General features: G+C 43.2%; 2 protein-coding genes across 9 annotated transcripts in view; both read right to left on the bottom strand.

Annotated features, from left to right (window-relative positions):
* Window positions 1–1,027: 1,027 nt before the first annotated feature.
* Window positions 1,028–4,797, bottom strand: LOC147251995 (death-associated protein-like 1 homolog). Of its 4 annotated transcripts, none has more exons than XM_086221201.1 (4): window positions 4,634–4,797; window positions 3,260–3,368; window positions 1,881–1,944; window positions 1,028–1,795 (listed from the first exon to the last, which is right to left on the bottom strand). In XM_086221201.1, exons 1-4 carry the CDS (start codon window positions 4,644–4,646, stop codon window positions 1,679–1,681), a joined length of 303 nt encoding a protein of 100 aa, XP_086077327.1. In that variant the 5' UTR covers window positions 4,647–4,797; the 3' UTR covers window positions 1,028–1,678. The 4 variants fall into 4 exon arrangements, with proteins under 4 accessions (XP_086077327.1, XP_086077326.1, XP_086077325.1 ...); XM_086221200.1 differs by having other exon boundaries at window positions 1,032–1,795; window positions 1,881–1,947; window positions 4,634–4,795; XM_086221199.1 differs by lacking the exon at window positions 4,634–4,797 and adding an exon at window positions 4,224–4,486 and having other exon boundaries at window positions 1,035–1,795.
* A 658-nt stretch (window positions 4,798–5,455) lies between these two features.
* The window catches only part of LOC147251993 (plakophilin-4-like), a 76,485-nt gene continuing 59,853 nt past the window's right edge, over window positions 5,456–22,087 (bottom strand). Inside the window, exons 11-23 of one of the 5 annotated variants that reach the window (XM_086220053.1) lie at window positions 21,884–22,016; window positions 20,220–20,433; window positions 14,282–14,465; window positions 13,520–13,637; window positions 12,649–12,840; window positions 12,361–12,534; window positions 11,968–12,118; window positions 10,948–11,140; window positions 10,461–10,545; window positions 9,978–10,095; window positions 9,758–9,898; window positions 8,967–9,031; window positions 5,456–6,728 (exon numbers count right to left, since the gene is read on the bottom strand). In XM_086220053.1, coding sequence (XP_086076179.1) covers window positions 6,483–6,728; window positions 8,967–9,031; window positions 9,758–9,898; window positions 9,978–10,095; window positions 10,461–10,545; window positions 10,948–11,140; window positions 11,968–12,118; window positions 12,361–12,534; window positions 12,649–12,840; window positions 13,520–13,637; window positions 14,282–14,465; window positions 20,220–20,433; window positions 21,884–22,016 — 2,014 coding nt within the window. In that variant the 3' untranslated portion in view covers window positions 5,456–6,482. The remainder of the gene's footprint in view (window positions 6,729–8,966; window positions 9,032–9,757; window positions 9,899–9,977; window positions 10,096–10,460; window positions 10,546–10,947; window positions 11,141–11,967; window positions 12,119–12,360; window positions 12,535–12,648; window positions 12,841–13,519; window positions 13,638–14,281; window positions 14,466–20,219; window positions 20,434–21,883; window positions 22,017–22,087) is intronic. The other 4 variants (XM_086220057.1, XM_086220058.1, XM_086220055.1 and 1 more) reach the window with 4 other exon arrangements.

The raw sequence follows: 22,087 nt of genomic DNA, 5'->3' as shown, positions 1-22,087 counted from the left end.
AGCATCTGGTCGCTGAGCTGAGGAGGAGGTGAAACTGAATCTGTCCTGGTGAGAGAGGTTGAGGATGCCTGACTGTCTCATGTAGTTGAGAGAAAACTACATGTCAAACATGTTGGTGCTGGTGAGGAAAATGAAAAGAGAAAACAAGACAAATTCTCTTTTACATTGAACATTTTGTGATCAAGTAGGTGATATTATGCAGGAATGATTAAAAAACATTAAATTCTACTGCAAAATCCAAGTTTTGACACATGAAAACATATCTTCCTTTTGTATTTTTTTAAACAATCCTTTGTAGTGGAGCTGCAACAGTTGATTCTACACTCAATTCTTTTAATATAAAAGAAAACTAACCAACTATTTAAGTATCAATCCCCCCCCCCCACCAAGCACTTTAAATTTTGAACACATTGTAGGTTCTGGAAGCAAGAGAGCATTTTTCAAGTTTCCTTGACATTTTTAAAGACCAAAAAGGTTCCTGATTTAATCTTGAAGGTGATCAACAGTTGCAGCCCCAGTACCTTCTATTACCCAAGGTATGAATTCGTCCACTAAGGCTGCAAGATAAAATCTTCAGACGACTGCAAAACTGCCATGTTTGAATGGTCTTAACATCTGATTAAGTGGCTCTGGAAAGGAAACGCGGTGTAGTGTCTGACACTAGTGTCACAAATGTGACACGAGAATGAAACATGCACCGGAGCCTGGCTGAGGAACGGAGGGTGGACGCTCCGCCTTCTTCCACATACGGTTACATCTGGAGTGCGATTCAAACGCTACAGCCTGTGAGCTCTGCAGCCTCCTGCACAGGTGGACTAGCTGAACCACGCCAAACATGACACAGTACAATCCCTTGTGTGAAAGAAATGTGAGGAGACGCCCTGACGTGATTGTGCGCCTTAAAATAGAGGAAGTGCTGACAGGAGAACACAATGAATGCTGTCACAGGGAAACAAACCACCGCACTGTTCCATGCAGATGCCTGGGCCACTGTGGGTGTCAAGTCAAATAAGAATGCAGGCTTTAAATATATGATTCATGTTTATCACACTTTTCATCAAGTTGACCATTTATTTACCAAAACACAATTGCAAAGAATTGTTAGGACAGTTATTAAACATTGATTACTGTAGTATTCAATACAGAGGCATAGGTATGGAGGTGAAAGGATGCTTGAACAAGGGATGACATGTTAAGTCTCACAGCGTTGTGTTTATTTGGGTCTACCATGTTAATTTTGCTGTATGCAGAGCTTTACAATGGCTTTTTAGCTTTCTTGCCATTTGCCGCCACCTAATGGTCATTTCGTAATATTGCAAGAGAAGGTCAGTAATTAATGGCATGCAATGTTTTTTTCTAGTTAGATCTATTAAGTGCCAAGCGAAACAGATGATTCATTCCCAACAGTCTCAGATATCACACACACCTCACAACCCTCCTTATTTTTTTAAACATACTTGTATCCAAATGCCACGTGCTTTTCATTAGCTGCTGAACACTTCTCAGTTAACGCCGTTCATGATTCTCAGACAAGGTCTGGCTGAAAGAAGCCGTTTTCTTCCTCTAATAAGAAAAATGTAAACACACTTTGACGTACGTCTCACAGACATGTCCGTCCCCCACCCTCCCCACTTTACTTTCCGTCTTTCGCATGGATCCGTTGGGGCAAACGGGCGCTTCAATACTTCCTGGGCTGCTGGATGAAGAAAGCACGAGGGGAGTGAGGCTTCTCCACTGCTGGGCGGAGCTTGCTGTGCCTCACGCTCACTGGCGTCTCTGGAAAGTCGTGGCTCAGCTGTGAAAATTGAAGGCCAAAATTAACCACAAAAAGGCTCCTGTTTTTGGAGCGACTTGTCATGTAAACACAAGTTTTTGTTTACCTTGTCCAGAGTTCCTGCCAGAAGTATGCCGACTTGCTGCATCCTGGTGGAGGTGGCCACCGACCTGCTGCCACATCACAGGTTTTGATGTTAATAAGAACTTCACACCTACGCTGGAAAACAAGTGTTCTGCTGCCACCTTTGGTTCAAAGCTTCACCGCTAACCACATCCAGCACCACTGATGGGTGTGGTTAGCGTTACGGGTCTGATAAACTACAACAGCCTCCTGTCGTCTTTTCCTGCCAGTGTGGGGAGACTGCTGGTGCTGCAAAATGATAATTCACAGCCACAATGATCTCTCCAACCTGCACTCACTGACCTCTTTGTCAGGTACACCAACCTGTTGGAGCAAATCGCCAGATACATGGTCTAGAGGATCTGTTGTAGGGAGCCTGGCGGGGGCTGTTGGTGCACATAAGGATCTGGGATTTTGATTCACGGCCATCTCTGGAGTTTACACAGAATGGTGCCAAAAAGAAAACATCCAGTGGGCGGCTGCTCTCTGGCCAAAAATGTCTCATTGATAGCAGATATCGGTTGATGGCCGCGCTGGTTTGAAATAAAGGCAGCAGGAGAACGGCGTGCAGAATGTGACTGATGCTTAACAAACAAGGAGCACAGCCCCACGAGGTGACAGACACGCGTGCTTTGACACCTCCATGTGTGAAACACAGAACACTTCAGACATCACGAACGACAAACTTTCTTACCAGGAGTGCATTCAGACAAATGAACTTCTAAGATGCACCAAAACACTCTTTTTTATTATATATATATATATATATATATATATATATATATATATATATATATATATATATATATATATATATAAAAATTACATGGTGGCATTAACTTAGCTCAACTTCAATGCAAAACATGGATGGAAAAATGCTGAATTTACTGCTTCAGACGAGCAAACATCTTTAAAAATGCTGGTTCCACCACATCCACGCACAGACACTGGAAGCTGCTGCGCCATGTCAGAAATCTCATTTTCTACTTCCTCCCTCAATCCAGCCGAACATCTTTGGCATGAGAAAATGGAGGTTCCACCCACAAAACTGCAGTCAATTACTACCTGAGGAACGTTTTCCAGCCCCTGGTTAAATCTACACCTCCGACAGATGGATTAGAATCAATCGGCATCAGAGCCCAAGTGTGCGTATCAATGTGGCCGAGACTTAAATCTAATCTCAGGGAGCCATCATAGAGGAGCGTGGAGAGGTATAATTTTATTAACCCAGGGTCTGATCCAACAGGATATTACTGAGACTTCCTGGAAATCTGGAGAGGCTTCTGTCTGACCCGACTGTTCTCACGATCCGGTCCACGTTCTTCTCCAACTAGCCCTTACCAGGGTTCATGGCCAGCCTACCTCAGTTTATCAGACCTTTTTGTCTCCTTCTCTGGAGTCCCATGGGTGCTGCTGCCACCGCCGGACTCCTCCAAGCTTTTCTTTGCCACCCGTTTACCTCCAGCCTTCACTGTTGAGCCACACAATAATATATATATTTTTCAATTATTACTTATATTCCCTGAGGGGGAACATCTGGAGAACATAGCATGGGGTCTGCACCTGCATTTTACTGGTTTCACATTTCATTTTAAGGTTATTTAAACAGGATATGACAGCTGTCGACTCAAGAGAACTCCGTGTACAGAAGAAACGTGCAACTCCTCTGTGCGAAGGTACTGAGGGTCAGAGGAGGATTTTAGAGGGGAGAGGCAAAAAGATTTGACACAAGTGATATTTTTCCTTGTTTATTGCTTTCAACTTTTCTTGCAAACTATTCATTGAAATCAGGAATTAAAACTCGAAATCACACTAAAAAAAAATAATCTGACGTCAGCGATAAATTAATTAAATCCCATAGCAAATCTGAGGGGAGGATTTTAGACCCAATAAATCAGAGCTACGCAAACATGTTCAAAAGTGTAGAGAGAAATGAGCAAGTTTGACATCCTGCGGCCAATGAAGCTGAACAGCTTCCAAGTCAATGCAAAAAAAAAAAAGGGACCAGAAAAGAAGAAGCTGCATTTGCATCGCGGGTTAACTTGCAGGAACACAAAGTTTCTTTCACTCGAGGCCTGGAAAAAAAAAGGCGTGCGAGTGAATCGGAGGCGTTTGCAAAGCTGAACGCGTTCGCTGCAATGAGATAAACACCGTTCGATTTGAACACGTAGCAGAATTTTGTCAATGACAGACAACAATGCAGTTGGAGCTGAGGAAGGGGGGGGGGGGTGACGGTTCTGTATCTGGGTCAAACAGCGGAAAAACAAAAACAATAAAAAACTGGCTTCAAAACTTCACAATTCCCGACTTGAACACGAGTTTTTACCTGCTGGAGGGTGTCCGGCTTTCAGTACCGGACTCTCCTTCGCTCCATACTTGGAAAGTTGTTGCACCATCGTGAAAACTTTCTAAAGAGAAGCAGCGGAGCGTCCCTCTGCACACAGCTCGTTGTTTTTAAGCTCAAACGCGGATGATGACGTTTGCCGTGACTGCACACAGGAACGCCTTTTCTGCCTCTGAGACTGAATCGAAACTACACTTTCTCTTGTAGTTCATTTACACAGCCTGCACTGATTTTGTTTTTTTTCACGATTCGATTTATAAGGAGTTTTATTTTGAAATTTTCACAATAAAACATCGATAACCGTGAAATGAACTGACGAGTCATCAAGAACACCTGTGCCAAATAAAGGTGCATTAATGACATAAATTGAATCGTTTTTTTTTTTTTTTTACCTTTTAGCGTCATCTGGTGACGTCACCGCAGATTTTGGAGGGTTGAAAGGCGTTTTAAGGAGGACAGACGTTTTTAACGGCAGCCATTTTGACAGTAGCAGCAGGTAAACAGGTGTGAATGTTCAACTTAATTACCGCCTCATTCCATTTATCTTCACGGGCGTTCCACTGAGCCCGGCGGGGTTCGCAACCTAAATGGAACTGGCCCCAATGACTACTGTCTTATCTGCACTTGTGTTTGCACTGCTGCGACCGACCCACTCAGAAGTGCAATTTTAAGCGTTTTTTTTTCCACAAATACTTTATTTTAACACCATTTCAAGGTATCTGCCATTTTCTGGAAGGTTTTTATTTGAAAGAAAATACTACACTTTGTACTCCAATACTTTAGAAATACATTGCATAACACCGATGAGGATTACGTCCTTGAAAATGTAAGGGTTTCTAATTTCAAGGGAAAGTTATCCGGACAACGGAACTAGAAAACGCATTATTTAAATGCCCCCAAAATACACAAACATCATTTAGGATGTAATGCTTAAGTGGAATTTTCAGTTTTACAAGAGAACTACTTTGTTCCGCTTAACCTGGATGTGATTCCCTCACCGAACTTTACTCTAATTGCGTAACTTTATCGGGGAAAACGGGGTATAACGTGGAGAGAGAAGCAACGTAAATTCTGGTCAAGATCCATTTATTTTTATATGTATGTATGTATGTAAGGATGATATTCCACATTTAATATGGAAGCTCTATTCTTTTACTCCCTTTGACTCAAACTGTGGTGTTTCGTTTGTTATTCTTTCACTGAAATCAACCTTCAAAGTCTTACGTCGAAATCAGCGAGTGCAATGTATAAAACATGAATGTAAGTGTAAAATGTAAGGATAATACAAGTTCATATTTTCAAGGTAAATCATACATTTGAAAAGTCCGGTCTTGACATTCTGTGATTAGGAATTCAGAATTTCAATTCAAAACTTTGTCAACCTTTGCCTTGGGTGGGAAAAAAAAGACAAAATTCAATGTATGTTTAAGTATTTTTGCATTTGTGTACTCAAAAGTTTGAATTCTGCCTGAGATAAAAAAAAAATACAGACACATTTTAAAAAACAAAACTGACCGTTTTATTATTGTAGTACGGTTTGTATTATGACGCCATTTTTTTCCACATACTTTCTTCATATATATCTATAGAGTTGTAATATGGCACAATTTATTTTTGACCAGTGCGGATGAGTGTAAACCAGGTTAACATGTTTTTTCCTTCTTCTGTATTTACAATCAACTGAAAGAAATGTAGACTCCATGGTATTACACAGCTTCAACGATAAGGTATAATTTCATCCCTCTGTACAATCTCTGTACAATCTTTCATCATTAGTTAAGTAGTTCTTTTCTTTATTTTACGTCTCTCTTTTATTTTATTTTATTTTTTACAGATATGAGTTCATGGTCCATTTTGGCTTCAGCACATACACATTCCCCATCTTGACTCTTACCGCAGATCCTCGCTCACATGACTCACACCTTCAGCGTGCTATCACAGCTAAGATAAAGAAATTAAAACTAACGTCTAAACGGAGCAGGACACGCGTCTCTCATGATACAACCCTCAGCAGTTTCCCAGTATCATCATCTTCTTTCCTCCTCTAATGAAGTTTTTAAAAAAAAATCATAAAAAAAAAAACATTCCTTGACTTCCTTCTTTGGCACACATTCCCTCCTTCCATCTGCCATCGCTCAGGTGAACTCCCCTACATACAAGCACATTCACTGTAAAACAAACACACTGATAAAGCCAAGTTCATGATTCTTGTGTGTTCCCCGTCTGAGAACATCTCCACGCTTATACCCAGGAGTCAGGAGAACCGGGGTACTGCTCGGCCCTGTACGAAGGCCTCCGTGTGCTAGCATAAATATCCGCGTAGTTGGTGCTGGACTTGAGTCCGTGAGGCTGACCGCTGTAGTCCACTGTGGGCGGGTAGGTGATGACCTCCTCCAGGTAGGGGTCACTGTAGCCTTGGGGGTGCTGCAGGTACATCCTGTATGTGTCGTAGTTCCTCCTGCCAGCCTCCTCAGGGTAATACAGAGGCTGGGGGGGGGGGGAAAGGAAGACTGTGATCAACTGGTTTTGCTGGGATGTGATAAGAATATCAGCATATTTACACAGGTAACTACACACTTACTCTTACCTTCCACATAATTTGCTGACATGCAGTATCTGGACACTGCAGTACATAAAAGAATACTTGAACATGCTACCAGCAGCCAGTTAGCTTAGCATTCAAACTGAACAGTGCTAACCTCACTCTATCTAAAGCAAACACACCTGCTAAGCAACTAATTAGCACAGCCACATCTTGCAGTCTCCTCTGGTTGCCAGGAAACCCGATAGCGAAGATATTCGTCTCATCTTACGTCAGTAACAACTGAACACAGGCTGATGTGCATCAGTGCAGATCAGGAGAGCACTAAACAGTCAGAGTGGAGTATTTGCAGACGAGGTGAAAGAAAGAGCATAAATGTATTTCTTGTTACATTGCTGCACGAGCCACTTGTCCTCTCAGGACACATAATGTTGGCAGAGCAAAGGATATTTTACATGAAAGGATTTTTTAACCTCTGACCTCCAACCTGGAGGACCAGTAAGACACCCGCCTACATGCTAGCAGCACAAGGACAAAGAAAGAAAAAAACAAAACAAAACAAAACACACACACACACACACACACACACACACACACACACACACACACACACACAAATTGGGGTAGTACTCGCTGGGGTTGGGTATGGTACTTTTGGGTACTGTCCGATTTATAGCAGCACTAACAAGTACCACTCAATGTTTAATCAAATCATGGCAAGATCTGGTACATGAGTGCACACCTAGGTGAGAGACTCAAGTACCATGTGACATCATCTTTGCAACACTGACAACGCCCTTTGTACGTTTGGCCATGGCAGCACATCTCACCCAAGGAAACACTTGCTTTAACACCAATTATATCTACAGGCTGAGGAGGGATTTGAGCCTTCAAGTCCCCTGCAGCAGCAGCAGCTAATGTTAGCAGCATGTCTGGAAATCGAAAGGTTTGGACTTATTTTTAACAAGTGAAACGATGGTGACCAAATAGCAAAAGTAAAACACACACACACACACACACAGAGGCAAAAAGGCTCACAACCAGTCTTCCACTAATGATAATAAAATGTGTTAATGCATCCAAATCTCAGCAGTTTCAGCAAAATGTCACTTTAGTCTGGATGGAGATTTTTCAGCCCTTGAGTTCATCAATCACCTCACTCGTGTGTGTGTGTGTGTGTGTGAGTGTGTGTGTGTGTGAGTGTGTGTGTGCGTGTGTATGTTTGGAGGTAAATGGCAGAACTTCTGATGATAGATGAAAGAGTGTTTGTCTGAAACCACGAGGCTAATGACTGTCGTCACACATTAGCTGCTCTAAATGTGATGGGATGAAGGCCACAGGAGAAGGAGATTTTTTCCCTTCCTCCTCCTCACCGTGCCCGTTATCTGAGCGGGCACACATGGACGTGTCCCACAATGACAGGTGCCTGAGATGCACCCCGACCATCCCAATCCCACCAGTCACATTCACTCTGGCTCACACAATAGCTGATGTGCTGGGTGGTTGGCAGCATCGCCTTTTATTCTCAGCGGAGTACGCGTCAGTCTCTTTGTATTAGTCAAGTGGGGCGAAAGACTTGGTGGTGGTCTCCAGGTGTAGTCACAGCACAGGGGTCTCAAACAAGACTACCAATACCATATAACACTTCCTGGAAGAAAACATCGATTTCCACTGGTGGGCTCACATCTGCTTGCTTTCTTCATCTGGAAAATGGTGCCCAGGAGGCTTCAAACGATTTACTCCATCAATGAAATAAATTAAAGACTAATCTGATAATGGATTAATAATGTGAAGTCATTTATCAAACAAAACTCCCTGACATCTTGTGGTTCAAGCTCAAACGTAAGAATTTGCGGCTTTATTCCCTTTAAAATCAATATAAATGGAATAAATTGGAGGTTTTGGACTGTTGAAATAAATAATTTAAGACGTCATCTCTGGTCCTGGAACACTGCAGTGATAGCTCTACACTCAGAGGCTAAATAATTGAAAATAATCCAGGGATTACCCGATCCGTTTAAATTCACACCTTTCTAAATAGTCATTTTACTGATTTAAATGTATTCCAGTTATTCTTTATGAGTTACATATGCAACATACAAAGGAGTTGTCTATGACTACTGCTTCAATATACATGTTTAAATGATATTTGACTGAGAAGTTGAAGGACTGAGTGTATTCACCTGCGTTCTTCGGGGCTCCTCTCTTGTGGGCGAGGGGTAATAATACGGTGAAGGTTTTCCAGACCCTGGAGAAAAATACAAAGAGCATTGCTTTAAATGAAATAGATGTAAATTCAGTTCATGACACATCAGAGGGAATGTCTGCAGATGCCTACAGGGTCAATGTCTGTATTTAGAGAGGGGAGCATCTGTGGGGTTGGGGAGAGATATAACCCCAAATAATGGAGTGAGCCACTGCTGCTGACTTGTTCACATAGCCCATGGGATGGCTATGTTTGTTGGCACTTTATCCAACCGGTGGAATCCAGAAACTCAATTTCCACTTCACTATGTAGTGCAATAACTGTCGAGGCTGCAGCTCATTTTGTTTACTCTGCCCACCCCGCGTGGGCTGGCAAGGGCTCTCGTCTGGCTGCAGTATGTCTGGGTACCCCCTGGCTGCCCCTGTCTGCATGCTGCGACTTGGGTTCACTAACAATAGTGCCATTGTGGTGCCTGGTTCTGGCTAGTGGGTCCACTTCACTGCTGTGCAGACCAGCTCTGTCTCCTAACAGCTCTGAAGTGCTCTTCTCTGAACTGTCTAAGAGCTGCCAGGCTTTGGTGGTGAAGATAAGAGGAAAACGGTCTTGTCAAGCAGGAGGAGTGACTGTCGACCCTGCCTCAGGCGTCGTGAGGGCTGACGAATGCCCCAAGCAGAGAGGGCCGCGGGGTAATTCGAGTTTTAAGCAGAGTGGATAGAGTTCAACTTTAAGAGAAGCTCGAAACTACTTTCAACAGCACTGTTCAAGTACCTGTATACTGGTTTTTATGGATACTTGTGTCCCCTTGGTAATTATAAAATTGCATAGTTGGCTGTACTCTCTGATAATCTCCGATTGTGTCTCTATGCTCTTTGATGCCCAGCATAGCAGGAGACGACATGGTGCTGGGCGCTGTGGAGAGAAAAACACAATTTAGTGGTAAAGCTTAGAGGAGTTGCTATTTCATGGACGTGTCTGAGGGTGAACTTACCCGGGTGGCTGACTGGAGACACCTGGATAACACTGGTGGGGAGGGTGGGCTGGGATTTGAACCTGTCCCGTTCAAGTGTTGACACCGGAGTGAGGAAATGGTTTTGGTTCCATCCATCCTGTGAGGAAACACAGAGTGGTCTGTGGTCAGATGGGAATACCTGCATCATTCCTATGGTGTATCTGGACTCTGAGGTCCACAATAAGCCCAGATTTTCAAAAAAGCTCAATTTATGATGAGTATTCTGCACAGGATAAATGTTTAGTAAATCCTTTGGTGGCTCCAGGGGGGCCAGCATGAGCATGAACAGTTCAACTATATACTATTAACTATATAACTGCTTCTTCTTCTTTCTCATGGAACAGAAACCAACAAATGTTATTAAATATTTTTTAAAAAAATCCTACAATTAAAATTGGTGATATTTCAACGAATAACACAGATGTTTTCCACAAGCTATAAAATCCATTGAGCTGTCCTTACTTTCTTGTAGATGGTGCGCAGGTCCCGATACTGCCACAGTGTGTTCAGCACCTGAGCAGCTGCCTTAACTACTTTCATAGAGTACCTGGAAAACAAACACAAACATTTTGAGCATTCTTGAATTATATAAAGACCATTTTCAATCGTGCAGTAAATATGACGGACCGGTGTGACTGAGAGAAGAGTGTGTTTTTAACCTGAATATATAGCAGGCTAGAAATAACTGCAGCTCCATCATTCTACTGGGACGTGTAACCTCAATGCACACAAAACCACCTTCCCTGTGGCTACAGCTTCCCCTCATCTAATAAAATGTTTGTGTGTGCTTGCGCGTGAGTATTTGACACCCATGGTCCAATATCCGGGACGCCCTGTACGAGCAGGCCACATAAGGCTGCTGTTTGTGTGCGCTAACGGGTGCAACATGTTAGGAAGTCAGGTTTGGATCTAAAAAGCACTGTGACAAATACACCTTGCTGTAGCACACCTGTCTCCTCTGCCCTTGGTGATGTTGACCAGCTTCTCAATGCCGCCTGTGTCGGCTAGGGCTTTGGCGTTCTCCATGTTTTTACTCGTGACCTCGTGCAGGGTGCAACAGATGGCGGCCACCGTCTCGTCTGACAGCAGGGTGGTGTTTCCTCCGGGGAGACGGTTGACCAGGTCCCTCATGGCATACTTCCCTGAGAGGGAGGAGGAGGGAAGGTGAAACATGAAGCTAATACATCATGACACAAAGCAGGTTTGTGGGGAGAGGCAGAGGCACAAGAGGGTATGTGTAAAAATCTGACGCCTGCCACAGCAACCTTAACTACATTACGCACTGGATTGTGAATAATATAATTAGTTTGCTTACTTTTCTCTAAATCGAATTGCATTTTACTCCTTCTATTCACCCCTGCCTGATGGAACTGGAACTTCTCATTAATTTCACACAGAGAGCAAATAAAGACTTTTTTTATATAAGACTGACAAAAAAAAGGACTGGAGTGTATTAAAATGAAAAATAATCGCCAGAGGTTAAACATGTTATAAAAAGGCCCAGGAGTTTATGCATTCAAACACAATATATTTTAACAACGCTGTATGTCATGTGTTGTCTATCGTGTGTATCAGATATTTACACAGGTTTGAGACAAGTGCAGCACATTGGAATTCCTGTGTGGTGCTCCAAGACTCAGATTTAAGAGGCAAGCAGCACAGATAAATTAGCCATAAATACACACAACGCGTGTAAATAATAGATGAAAAAAGCAGACTGGATTATTTCATGACTATATGACAGAGACCCTGAGAGGGAAAGGGGGTCAGGTAGGTCCAAACCCTCCAGTCTGTTGTGTGTTCTCATATTTGAGCAGTGGAATCATGTTTTTGCAAAGTGTCAGCTTTAAATACATAATGCAGGCAAGCTAAACTCATTAAGAGGAACTCCAGTTAGGTAAAAACAGCATTATGAATATTCATGATTGTGTTATTACAATCTGGAAAGTTCTTTGTTTTGACTCCTGACCTATGAGCTCTTTGTTCCTGACATCCAGTGCCATGTTTCTCAGTGCAGTCGCAATGGAACACACCACCCGGTCGTTATCCATCCGCAGCAGCTCCACTAGGATGGGCAATCCTTTCTCCTTACGCACCGCTGCACGAATGTATGCTGCATACTGTTATAAAACAAGCACACACACACGCACACACACACACACACACACGCACACACACACACATGTTAAAAGGCATTAAAACATCAAAAAGGTCTGGAGGAAAATAGATGGTGCACATTCAAGCAAATGTGATGTCAGAGACAGAGGAGTAGAGCCGCTTTGTCTCCTAGGAGACCATGTTTAATATTCAAAGAGAAAGTGTGTTTATGTGTGTGTGAGGTATAGAGACATTCATATTGTACCTTCCAGTTGCCAGCTGACAAGTTCTGAAGCGACCCAGCGGAGCCCTCCAGAGTAGCAGGATTGGAGCTCTCGGCTAGCAGTGTTAAGTAAGGTTTAACCACTGCAGGATGCCACAGCATCTCAGCCCCCTTGGGAGACTTGGAGAAGCCAGGGATGGGTCCCACACCGTCCCACTAAACAACAATCACTGTGTTATTCAGACTGGAGAGAACAACCCAAACTTTATACAAAAATGCAGACTAATGTTTATATGATGACCATCTGTCTTTTCATTCCGCCACACTCACTGAGTCCTCTTGTGAGCTCTTTTTCTTCTTCTTTTTCTTGCGGCCCCAGCAGCCAGTCTCCACCTCTTTACATGGCGACTCACTGCCCAGGACGCCGTCCAGCTCCTGCTCTCCTATCACTCGTGATGGCGGCAACTCCAACTCAAGACGATACGACAGGTTCCTTAGAGTGCAAATACAGTTCTCCACAATCTAGCACGGGGCAGAAGGAGACCAGGGGCTTGAGTGGGTGTTTATAGCAGCAGCTTTCTAAATCACCATGACAAAAGCTACAGTATAATAAACTCCATGCGGCACACTACAGTAGCGACAGCCAATATGTGGCACACAACTGCTTTTTGCGGCATTGCAAATCAATTAGATACGGAACCCGAGGGCTTCATGTTAAAAAGAATACTAAGACCAAAGCAAATGGGTTAATTCCACTCCGTTGGAGATGTGAGCCAGCGTAGAATGTCAATGAGCGCACGTTTGATCAAATGAGGGGTTCCAGTTCCTGGTGGCGCTATCGCCACATTCCACATTAGCAACTTGTTTTACAACGCACAGATGCATGGCAAGGAATTTCTACTGTTGCCATAAAAAATATTAATATACTGTACTCTGGGTTTATCGGATTCTGAATGTCATCACTTGTGCATGATAATGGTGAGAAGGCATGTAAAGTAGCGGAGTAGCTGCTGGCTGCTAGAAGGGTCATTTAGACACAGGCAATAAAATGATTCAAAGAGAGTGAGTAGGATTTTCCCCCAGAGCCTCTTATCGTGTGGCAGCATGTTTTCCTCTTGGCTAAGTGTGTGTGTGTGTGTGTGTGTGTGTGTGTGTGTGTGTGTGTGTGTGTGTGTGTGTGTGTGTGTGTGTGTGTGTATACCTTGCTGTCGAAGTCAGAGGTGTTTACACAGGCTTTGATGACGTAGAGGAGTGAGTCAACCAGGCCCTCACAAGTGCGCATCTGTTTTCTGGCCTCCTCACCAGCTGAACTCAGATTTCTTAGAGGAAGAAAAAAGACACACACGCGTGCACGCACACACACACACTTTGATTTGAGCCTTTGTTCAACAAACAAATGAGCAAATACAAATACATGTGATGGCAGCTGAGTGTGTGTTTGTTCCACTTGAATGTGTAATGTGTGTTTTACCATCCCCGTACACCATCCATAATGTATGAAGTATGTGTGTGGTCTCACTGAAGTCATTATAGTACAAGGCAGTAAGAGTTAATGTGCTAGCACACACAGACACACACACCTCCACATGCGGCACAATGTCTCCAAATGAAGAAATTCCACGAGAAACTGGGGAAACTGCAGGAACATCACGTCATCTCTGAGTAATAATCTATGGAACGGTGATGTTTTTCAACTAAAGCATGCTCAGTTGTGATGAAATATTAGTATATACAAATACGTTCTATGTTCAAATAGGACTCATCTGTAAGTAGAACAACAGGTTTGTATTTGGTAAGTCAGAATTCGGTCACTTCTGTTGTAGTTCATTCACCCATGATAGAAACACGCTGTTTACACACACACACACACCAAAGTATTTGTTCGTTTCACATTAGCTGCAACAACACCAGTTGGCCACCTTGGGGCGCTAGTGCCTAGTAGGTATGTGCATCAGGTGGTTACCTCAGACAACCTGTGGTGTTCCTCAGCACCAGCGATGAGTGGAATTTCAGCTTGTGGTCATCGTCGAAAGTGGAGCTGCTCCATCCAGAGTGAGGGATGATCACAGTGTTGGTCAGAGTCGTTAAGGCGTCCCGAATGATTGTCATCTTGACGGCGTCACATGACGACAGGTTCCAAAGAACCCCTGCAGAGACACCCGCACGCTTTGAGAAACAAGCATTGGGAAAGAAGCACGCAAGCCTCCAGTCATGTTCGTTGTCCTGTGCCGTTAGGGTAACCCCACAAGACAACAAGCTTTTAATAGCTCAGTGTGCGTGCACGCACGCGAGTGTGCATGTGTAGATGTGTCCACAAATGAATACAGCGCACATCCACACCAACACATGCACGCACGCACACGCGCACACACACACGCACGCACGCACGCACACGCACACACACACACGCACACACACACAGAACCCGAGCGAAATCCTCCTCTGCACACACGGAGCGACAGCATGAAGGTATTAGATATCCACATTAAATTTCACCTCAGCAGTATAACCTCAGGGTGAAGATTATTTGCCTGAACCTTAAAAAAACATAAAAGGAGGAGGGGGCAGAGATCCATGCGGCATTGGCTCAGTCATATGAAATGAAATATAGATATTATAAGTCTTTAGAAGTGATGCCATCTTTCGCTCAATTCAAATATACTGGTGGTAACCACTGATAATCATGCACAGTCCTGGCAGCCTTTGATGCTGCATCTGTCAGGGATTAGCCAGTATGTAGCATGTTCCTCTAATTAGATGGCTCTAGCTGGTGGGCTTACACTGAGACATGGTCGGAGTCGCGGAGGGCATCAGTAACCTTGGAGGAAGCTAACACTGCAGGGAGCCACTGGTAAGACACAAAGACGGCTAAATGCACAGATCATACTAGACAAAGCTGCCACAACATAACAACGTGTGCTTCTACAATACGTATGTTTTACCGTCTCTTGATGGCTCATACATCATATTTCTGTCCAATTTTTGAGCTTTTCGCTTGACAGCTTGTTTAGACCTCCGGCTGTGTGTTTTGATGGGCCTTTTTCACTGACATAAAACAGGATCCGCCCACATTCACAACCCTTGTGTTGAACCATTCATAGACTTTTAACCAATAATCAATAAGATCTCAACCTCCAAATCATGTTTGCAGCAGAAAATGAAAAATACATCTTGCAAACTGCTTTGACCTCTCACCTGCCCCTCCTCTCGTTCTCGCAGCGTGGTGATACACCTGAGTATGTGACACTTGAGCTGAGGCCCGCCCAGTCAGGTTGCATCACCTGTGTGTGAGCATGTACTGGCAACTGGTCAGGACGTAGGTGCTCAGACAACACTGCTACACAAAGGACTTCTGGTTTGGTAGACAGAACCAAGATTCAGAAAATCTTTACCACTACCAGTTAAAGATCCTGGTCCAATTTGGTGGAAAATGGCTTCCCAGAGGTCAAAATAATGACCAGCATTCCTGACATACGATGTTCAACAACACTGTTTATTCTCCCCAGCCTATGACCTATAAGTTCCATTCAAACACACAGCTGGAGAGGAGCTAACATGCATAGAGACAAGCTCCCCAGTCCAATTCAGTCGTGAAAATACTCCAAGTCCTTTATTACAAGCAGAAACTTTCATCACTTCATTTTTATTTTCATTTTGAATCAACTGGCACAAAAGTTTACGTGCAAAACAACTCTAAAATGAGCTCCCAAACAAAGAAGGGGCTAAAGTCCCTGCTAAATTAAGGCAGTTGGACACGTTTCAATCAAAAACTTCTGTGGTGATGGAACGCTGCTCCATACTCAAGCACATTCCAGCCAGTGTTTGCCTTTCTCACGGGAGACTTGGACAAACAAGGATTGCCCTGAAATTGAACCATTCATGCGGTGATACCAAATTCCCACATCTGCTGACCAACTTTTCCTACCCCGGTCTGTGTCAACTCCACAATCCACTATTCCAGCCTACGCTTTCCACAAAACCCACTTGGATGTCAATTTGTAACAATGAGCATTCTCTGCAGCTTTTCAGACTTGTCTCTTGCGGAGGAGGCGGCATAACGGAGAAATCGACAGGCAAACCCACAAAGGTGTGACGCTGTCAGCAACACCATCAGCAATACCCATACATCATATCTGACAGTGTGTGTGTGTGTGTGTGTGTGTGTGTGTGTGTGTGTGTGTGTGTGTGTGTGTGTGTGTGTGTGTGTAGAGGAGTTCTAAACCTTGTTCTCTGCTCAGTCTTATGTTCACAGGTGGCTTGGCCTGGCTTACAGACACTGACCCAAAATAAACAGAGAAGTGACACCAGGCAGGACAAATAGTCTATCTGGAGCTCAAGAGAGCATAAGGAGGGAGAGTAGGAGGCTCGATAAAAAGATGGAGAGGAAGAAAAACAGATGAAGCTGGTTAGAATGTCTGGAACACCTTAGATCCAAGAACGAACTGAACCATAAAGTGGATGGACATTTCTTTTAGTTTGAGGTAGCTCTTACTGGGGCTTTGATGCATAGAACAGACGGTGTTAGCTACTCAACGACATCTTTATTCATGTCTTCACCTGAGTAGAGATGAATCAGACACAGATCACAACAGAAAGCATCACAAGGTTGTTTGAATTTGATTAAAGATCAGTTCAAATCATCCAGCCGTCTCTGGTCACTTTCTTGTGATGGGTAATGAGACGAGGAGGGGTTTATCTAATGTAACCACTGGCTAACATGTCAACGGTTTGGGATCTGGAGTTGTTGCCATCCAGCTTTCATTCTGGGGCTACCCAAACCTGTCAAACGGGGACTAGGTTGAGTATGGCATTATGAACTTTCAGACACACCGTGACAGGGACATCACTGTGCTACAAAACACATCATCTTGTGACAGAATGTTCTCTTCCAGGAAAGTGTAAAAGCAGCGTAAATTTGCATTGTGTGTCAAAGCCCCATCAAGCTTTTGCAAAGATTTAATATCTTTCATCATCACAGTAAATTTAGTATTCATGTCTGAAGATTCAGAGCTGTGTGCAGGGTTTGTTCACAGTCAATTTTAAGCACTTTCAAGGCAACTAAAGCAAAAAAAAAAAAAGGAAGACCCTGAAAATTCTTCATCACATCTAAATTGTAATCATAAGTTGTGAAAAACATTGTTCAAATTCTTTCATATGCACATTTATTCTACCAGCTAACAGTACGTTTACTGCATCCTTTTTAATCTTGAGTGTTTGTACTTTTATTCAAAGGACAAATGTCTCCACTTTTACTGCCTCTCCAGCTCAACGCAATGGGAGATGAACGACACAGGGTCAAATAAAGAAAAGACAACAAAGATGGTATGCGCGGCACATTACAGGCAATAGAGAGGGAGGAACCTGCAGACCAGCTCAGCTACCACTTTATAATGTGGATAAATGAATGGCTTTTAGCTACAGACAAAAGGTATGAGTGAGGCTGTGAGTGCGGTGAAACAGGTGAGTCGTCATCAATTTGTATTCTTCTGTGACCATAAAGAATGATCTTGCTGAGCTGTAGTGATATACAAACTCTAAAAACTTGAACACAACTAAACTTAAGATTGAGCTTGAATTTGCCAAAGTAACACGATTAAACACTGAACTCTGCTTGTGTGTGTGTGTGTGTGTGTGTGTGTGTGTGTGTGTGTGAGTGTGTGTGTGTGTGTGTGTGTGTGTGTAATGGTGTGCATGTGAGAGCCAGTTCCAGGTTGCACCATCATGACTAATGATGGAGCTGTGAGGCTCGGCTCTTTGATCTGAGGGGCTGTTTGGGGACGGAGCAGTAACCACAACAGCTGCAAGAGGGCCAGGCAGGTAAGGGGGCTGAGATTGTGCTCTTGCGACCCAACAACATGACATTTGACCTGGTGCAGGGGTTGTTGCTGTTCTCACAGCTAGCCTTAATGAAGCATAGTGGACACCTGGACCTCCCAAAGGGAGTCGAGAAGGAGCTGATGACACAATTGACTCAAGAACGTCTCATGCTAATATCTTGACATTGATGTCTGACAACAGCGATGCTGTTTAAGGTAGCTCAGATTAGAAATATTAGAGAACAAAGCTTACCAAGTCACGGGGAGGTAACTGTGGTGCTTCTTTTAGACGTAGTGAGTGACTTGTGTCAGCTCCACTTAGAGCTTTGATGTTGGATGGCCTTATTATTAAGCTGAAAGCTCTTTATGAGGATTGTTCTCATCACTCGTACTTAACTGGAGGTGATGCAGCACTGCTGACCTCTTATAATTGCTTCCCATTTTGGGACTTGTACTTTCAATTACACACAGCAGGCCCTCTGAATAGTGGGTGGAAAGGAAAAAGTTGAACACAGCTCCTGTTAAAGCTGCTGACTGTGATTGGCTAACTCTCACAGCAATGAAAGAGGCAAAGAGAAAATGGTAGTAGCTTTCAGTCTCAGCCCCCCCCTCCCCCCCCATCCCCCTCCAGAAGGCACTCAGCTGGCCCCAATGCCATTCAAACAATCACATTTCATCAAATGTAGGTTGTGAAGTCAGGTGACCAAAATTCAAATTCGGGACATCTAACGCCAAAAGTCAGTTTGACATAGAATACAAATTCTGTGCAGCTGATATTCATATTCAGTTGTCCATTAGTCAAACTAAGTGTCTTGATGTTTTGTTGCTTTTAATCCAATGTAGGTGTGATGTCAGATCAACAGATTTTGACGTCAGCCTGATTTTCATTTCCAACAAAATCTGAGACCCACATCCCTCACCGGCTTCCATACAGACAGAGATAAGCTCTATTGTTGAGTTCCTTTAAATTGGAATAATGTATTTGTTGAGTAGAGGAAACAGGAAACCCACGACAAAAGAACTGCTACAGTAAGTTGTGTTCATGCTCAGCCGGTCTTGTTTTCCTGCTGACTGTAACCATTGGAGTGTAACCTGAGACTACATATGAGAGTGAGGGCTGAAGCTGAGCAAAACCAGCTGACTCAGCCACCTGGGAGCCAAATGTCTTGGCTTGCTGATTTCTGTAGTACTCCACCCTGATCCTAAACAACATGGATTTGTACTCAGTTTGCAGAGCTCACAAAAGGGAGCTGCACATGATCCGATGCAGAGAGGAGGAAATTGACCAGTAGAATGTCAGGCGAAGATGTTTTCAGACGGAATGAAACTAAATCTCCATGCAGCTTAAGTCATGAAAGTATATGAATCCTTTGGAAATGCTCTTTGATTTCTATGCATGCATCATCACACGCAGCAGTGAAAGACGTAGCGAGTTAAGCAAAAGTGACTCAGTCGCTGCAACAATCATCATCCCAGGATGTTGATTAAATGTTAGTTTAATTGTTTAGTCAGAATTTTCACTCACAATTAATGTGTAGATACTAAATTGGATGGTCAAACGCAACATTACACATTATTAACTACACAGGTCACCTTTGGAGACACACATGAGCAAACTAAGCAACGCAGCACTGAAAATATCTCTACACCCCCCCAACGCACACACGCACACACACACACACACACACACACACACACACACACACACACACACACACACACACACACACACACACAGAGATTTGTCAGGTAAATAATTCAGCACCTTCTGCTCAAGCTGTGTAATGTTCCTGTCCTACTGTAACCTCGCAGTGACTTTGGTTATCTGTATCATCTTTTGGATTTTACCCCGCTGGTCAACTTCTGGCTCTAGAAAACACTGATTTCTTCATTACTAAAAGACATTTTACATCAAACTAAAAGTTCTTGATCATGAAAATAATTGTTGCAGCTCCAGAAAAGGACTTGGACTTTGGCAGCAAGGTGGAGGAGAATATTGTGTCGAGGTGGAGGGAAGAAGGTTGCATCGGGGTGCACGAAGTTAACTAAACAGTCAGCTAAAAATGCTCTTAAACGCCAACTTACCTGTGACAAGCTCTCGCACTTCTGCATCCACAGTTTTCCTCAGCAGGCGAAGCAGAGCTGGGATGCCTCCTGCGTTCCTCACAGCTATTTTGTTGTCATCCATCGCTTTACCATAAACAAGGTTCCTCAGAGCTCCACACGAGTTCCTTTGGACCTCCAAGACTTTGTGGTCTAATAGGTCCACCAGGTGTTTAATACCGCCAAGTCGACAAACCTGAGGAAAAAGAGTTCATTAGTCATCATCATCACACCATTATCAGCAGGGATAAGTGGAACAAAAGTGTACACAGCAAAGTCCTACGTACATCTACAGTATATCAGGAAGTGTATCACATCAGATACAAATTATTTCTGAGAGGAACGCTTATCCATCACCACAGAAAAAGCCTTAACCACAGAAGAGAGGGAAAAACAAAATTTACATTTTCATGAGGAACACAGAATGAGGTGTGCAAGGAAGGAAATTGTTCCATTAAAATAAGCATCTGGACTGAATCATTTCTGTGATATGTTGACATTTGTCAACTGCAAATACAAAAAAACCCCAACAACAAATTCTTCATATCTGATATCTTATTCATCTTTCCGCGCACTGGTATCAAAACACAATTTTCTTTTTACAAAATGCATCATGGTGAGAAATGACATACTTGACCTTTAATGTTTGAAGGGAAAAAAGGTTGTAACTAGTGGTCTATTGCTGTTTGATATGGGTGTTTTTTTCCACTGATTCATGGCTTTACAGAAGAATGTCTCTTTAGTACAGAGGCTATCAAAGTGACGTCCCAGGTTCCAGTAAAATAGTTTAATTTCAATTTTGTGTAAGTGCTTGGGAAAGGCTTCTGAATGCAAAATGAATGAACACGAGAAAGCTGACACAGCATAACTCACCTCCCCTTTAGAAATCTATTTCTTGAATATGTATTTAAATGAAAAAGGGACTTTAAAATGACAATCAATTCTACGTCTAATCATATATGAACTTATATTTCTTTTGCTGTATCGGATTTCCTGTGGGTTAAACGCTTGTGAAATGTGTCTGAGAAGCCCAGTCTGTGTTAGTGTGTGAATCTGCAGGAGTTAGTCACTTGTGACGCTGCTACTGACACGTTTTTTACCTCCAACTAGTAGTGACTCCATCTAATGCAAAGCTGAAGTGTAGAAATCCAGATAAGGGCTGCAGATTAACTGAGAAGATCAGTATTTGTCTTCAGAAATGCTCTCACAGACACCCCACGGCACTAAACATTAGCATGCTGTTGCACTTGTAGCTAAAAATAAAGAGCGGGTTGAAAGCAATTTAGCCAGTTTGGTTACGAATTTAAATGGAACAAAAACAGAGCAGACTTATGATGCCGCACTTGTAGTGTCCATATGTCTGGTTAAATATAAAAGTGTTTGTTTAAAACTTGATTGTTTGCTTGTGATTATTTTTCCCCGTTAGCCTTAATTCACTTTCTGATGCATTTTGAGATGTCAGCAAATACGAAAATGTGCCAATAACAAAAGACAACTGCAGTTGTGAGGACCTGCACTTTCCCTTTCATCAGTACACAATGTGCACTGATAATACACACTGTGAATAATGAGTAATCGTATCAGATGTTGACCGAGGCGTTCTACTGTAACAAGGCTCAGTATGGCAGCGGCAGCGCGACACATACCTCGGCTTTAATTCTGTTATCGCCGAAGCACAGGTGCTGTAGGTAGGCAGCTGCGTTGGCCTGCACTGAGGGGAAGTGGTGCTGCAGCATGTGAATCACTTCTGTCAGCTCCGGGTCACGCCACGCGAACTCCCTAGAAACACAGGTGGGGGAAGGCACGAAGGTATCAGCACAACGACAGAGGCAAAAAAAAACCCAAAACAA

This window comes from Aulostomus chinensis, chromosome 12 (assembly GCF_037954235.1).
Source record: "Aulostomus chinensis isolate RoL2024-O1b breed Wild chromosome 12, RoL_Achi_v1.0, whole genome shotgun sequence".
Classification (NCBI taxonomy): domain Eukaryota; kingdom Metazoa; phylum Chordata; class Actinopteri; order Syngnathiformes; family Aulostomidae; genus Aulostomus; species Aulostomus chinensis.
Note: the sequence above shows the minus strand (reverse complement) of the source record. Positions and strands in the feature narration are given on the sequence as shown.

Excerpts from the sequence above, each read along its gene's own strand:
- LOC147251995 (XM_086221198.1), bottom strand. The coding sequence starts at position 4,293 with ATGGTGCAACAACTTTCCAAGTATGGAGCGAAGGAGAGTCCGGTACTG. Across the intron at positions 1,948-3,259 it reads AAAAGGTCTGATAAACTGAG|CAGGTCGGTGGCCACCTCCA; the intron begins GTAGGCTGGCCA and ends GTGATGTGGCAG. Across the intron at positions 1,796-1,880 it reads TGGCAGGAACTCTGGACAAG|CTGAGCCACGACTTTCCAGA; the intron begins GTAAACAAAAAC and ends CAATTTTCACAG.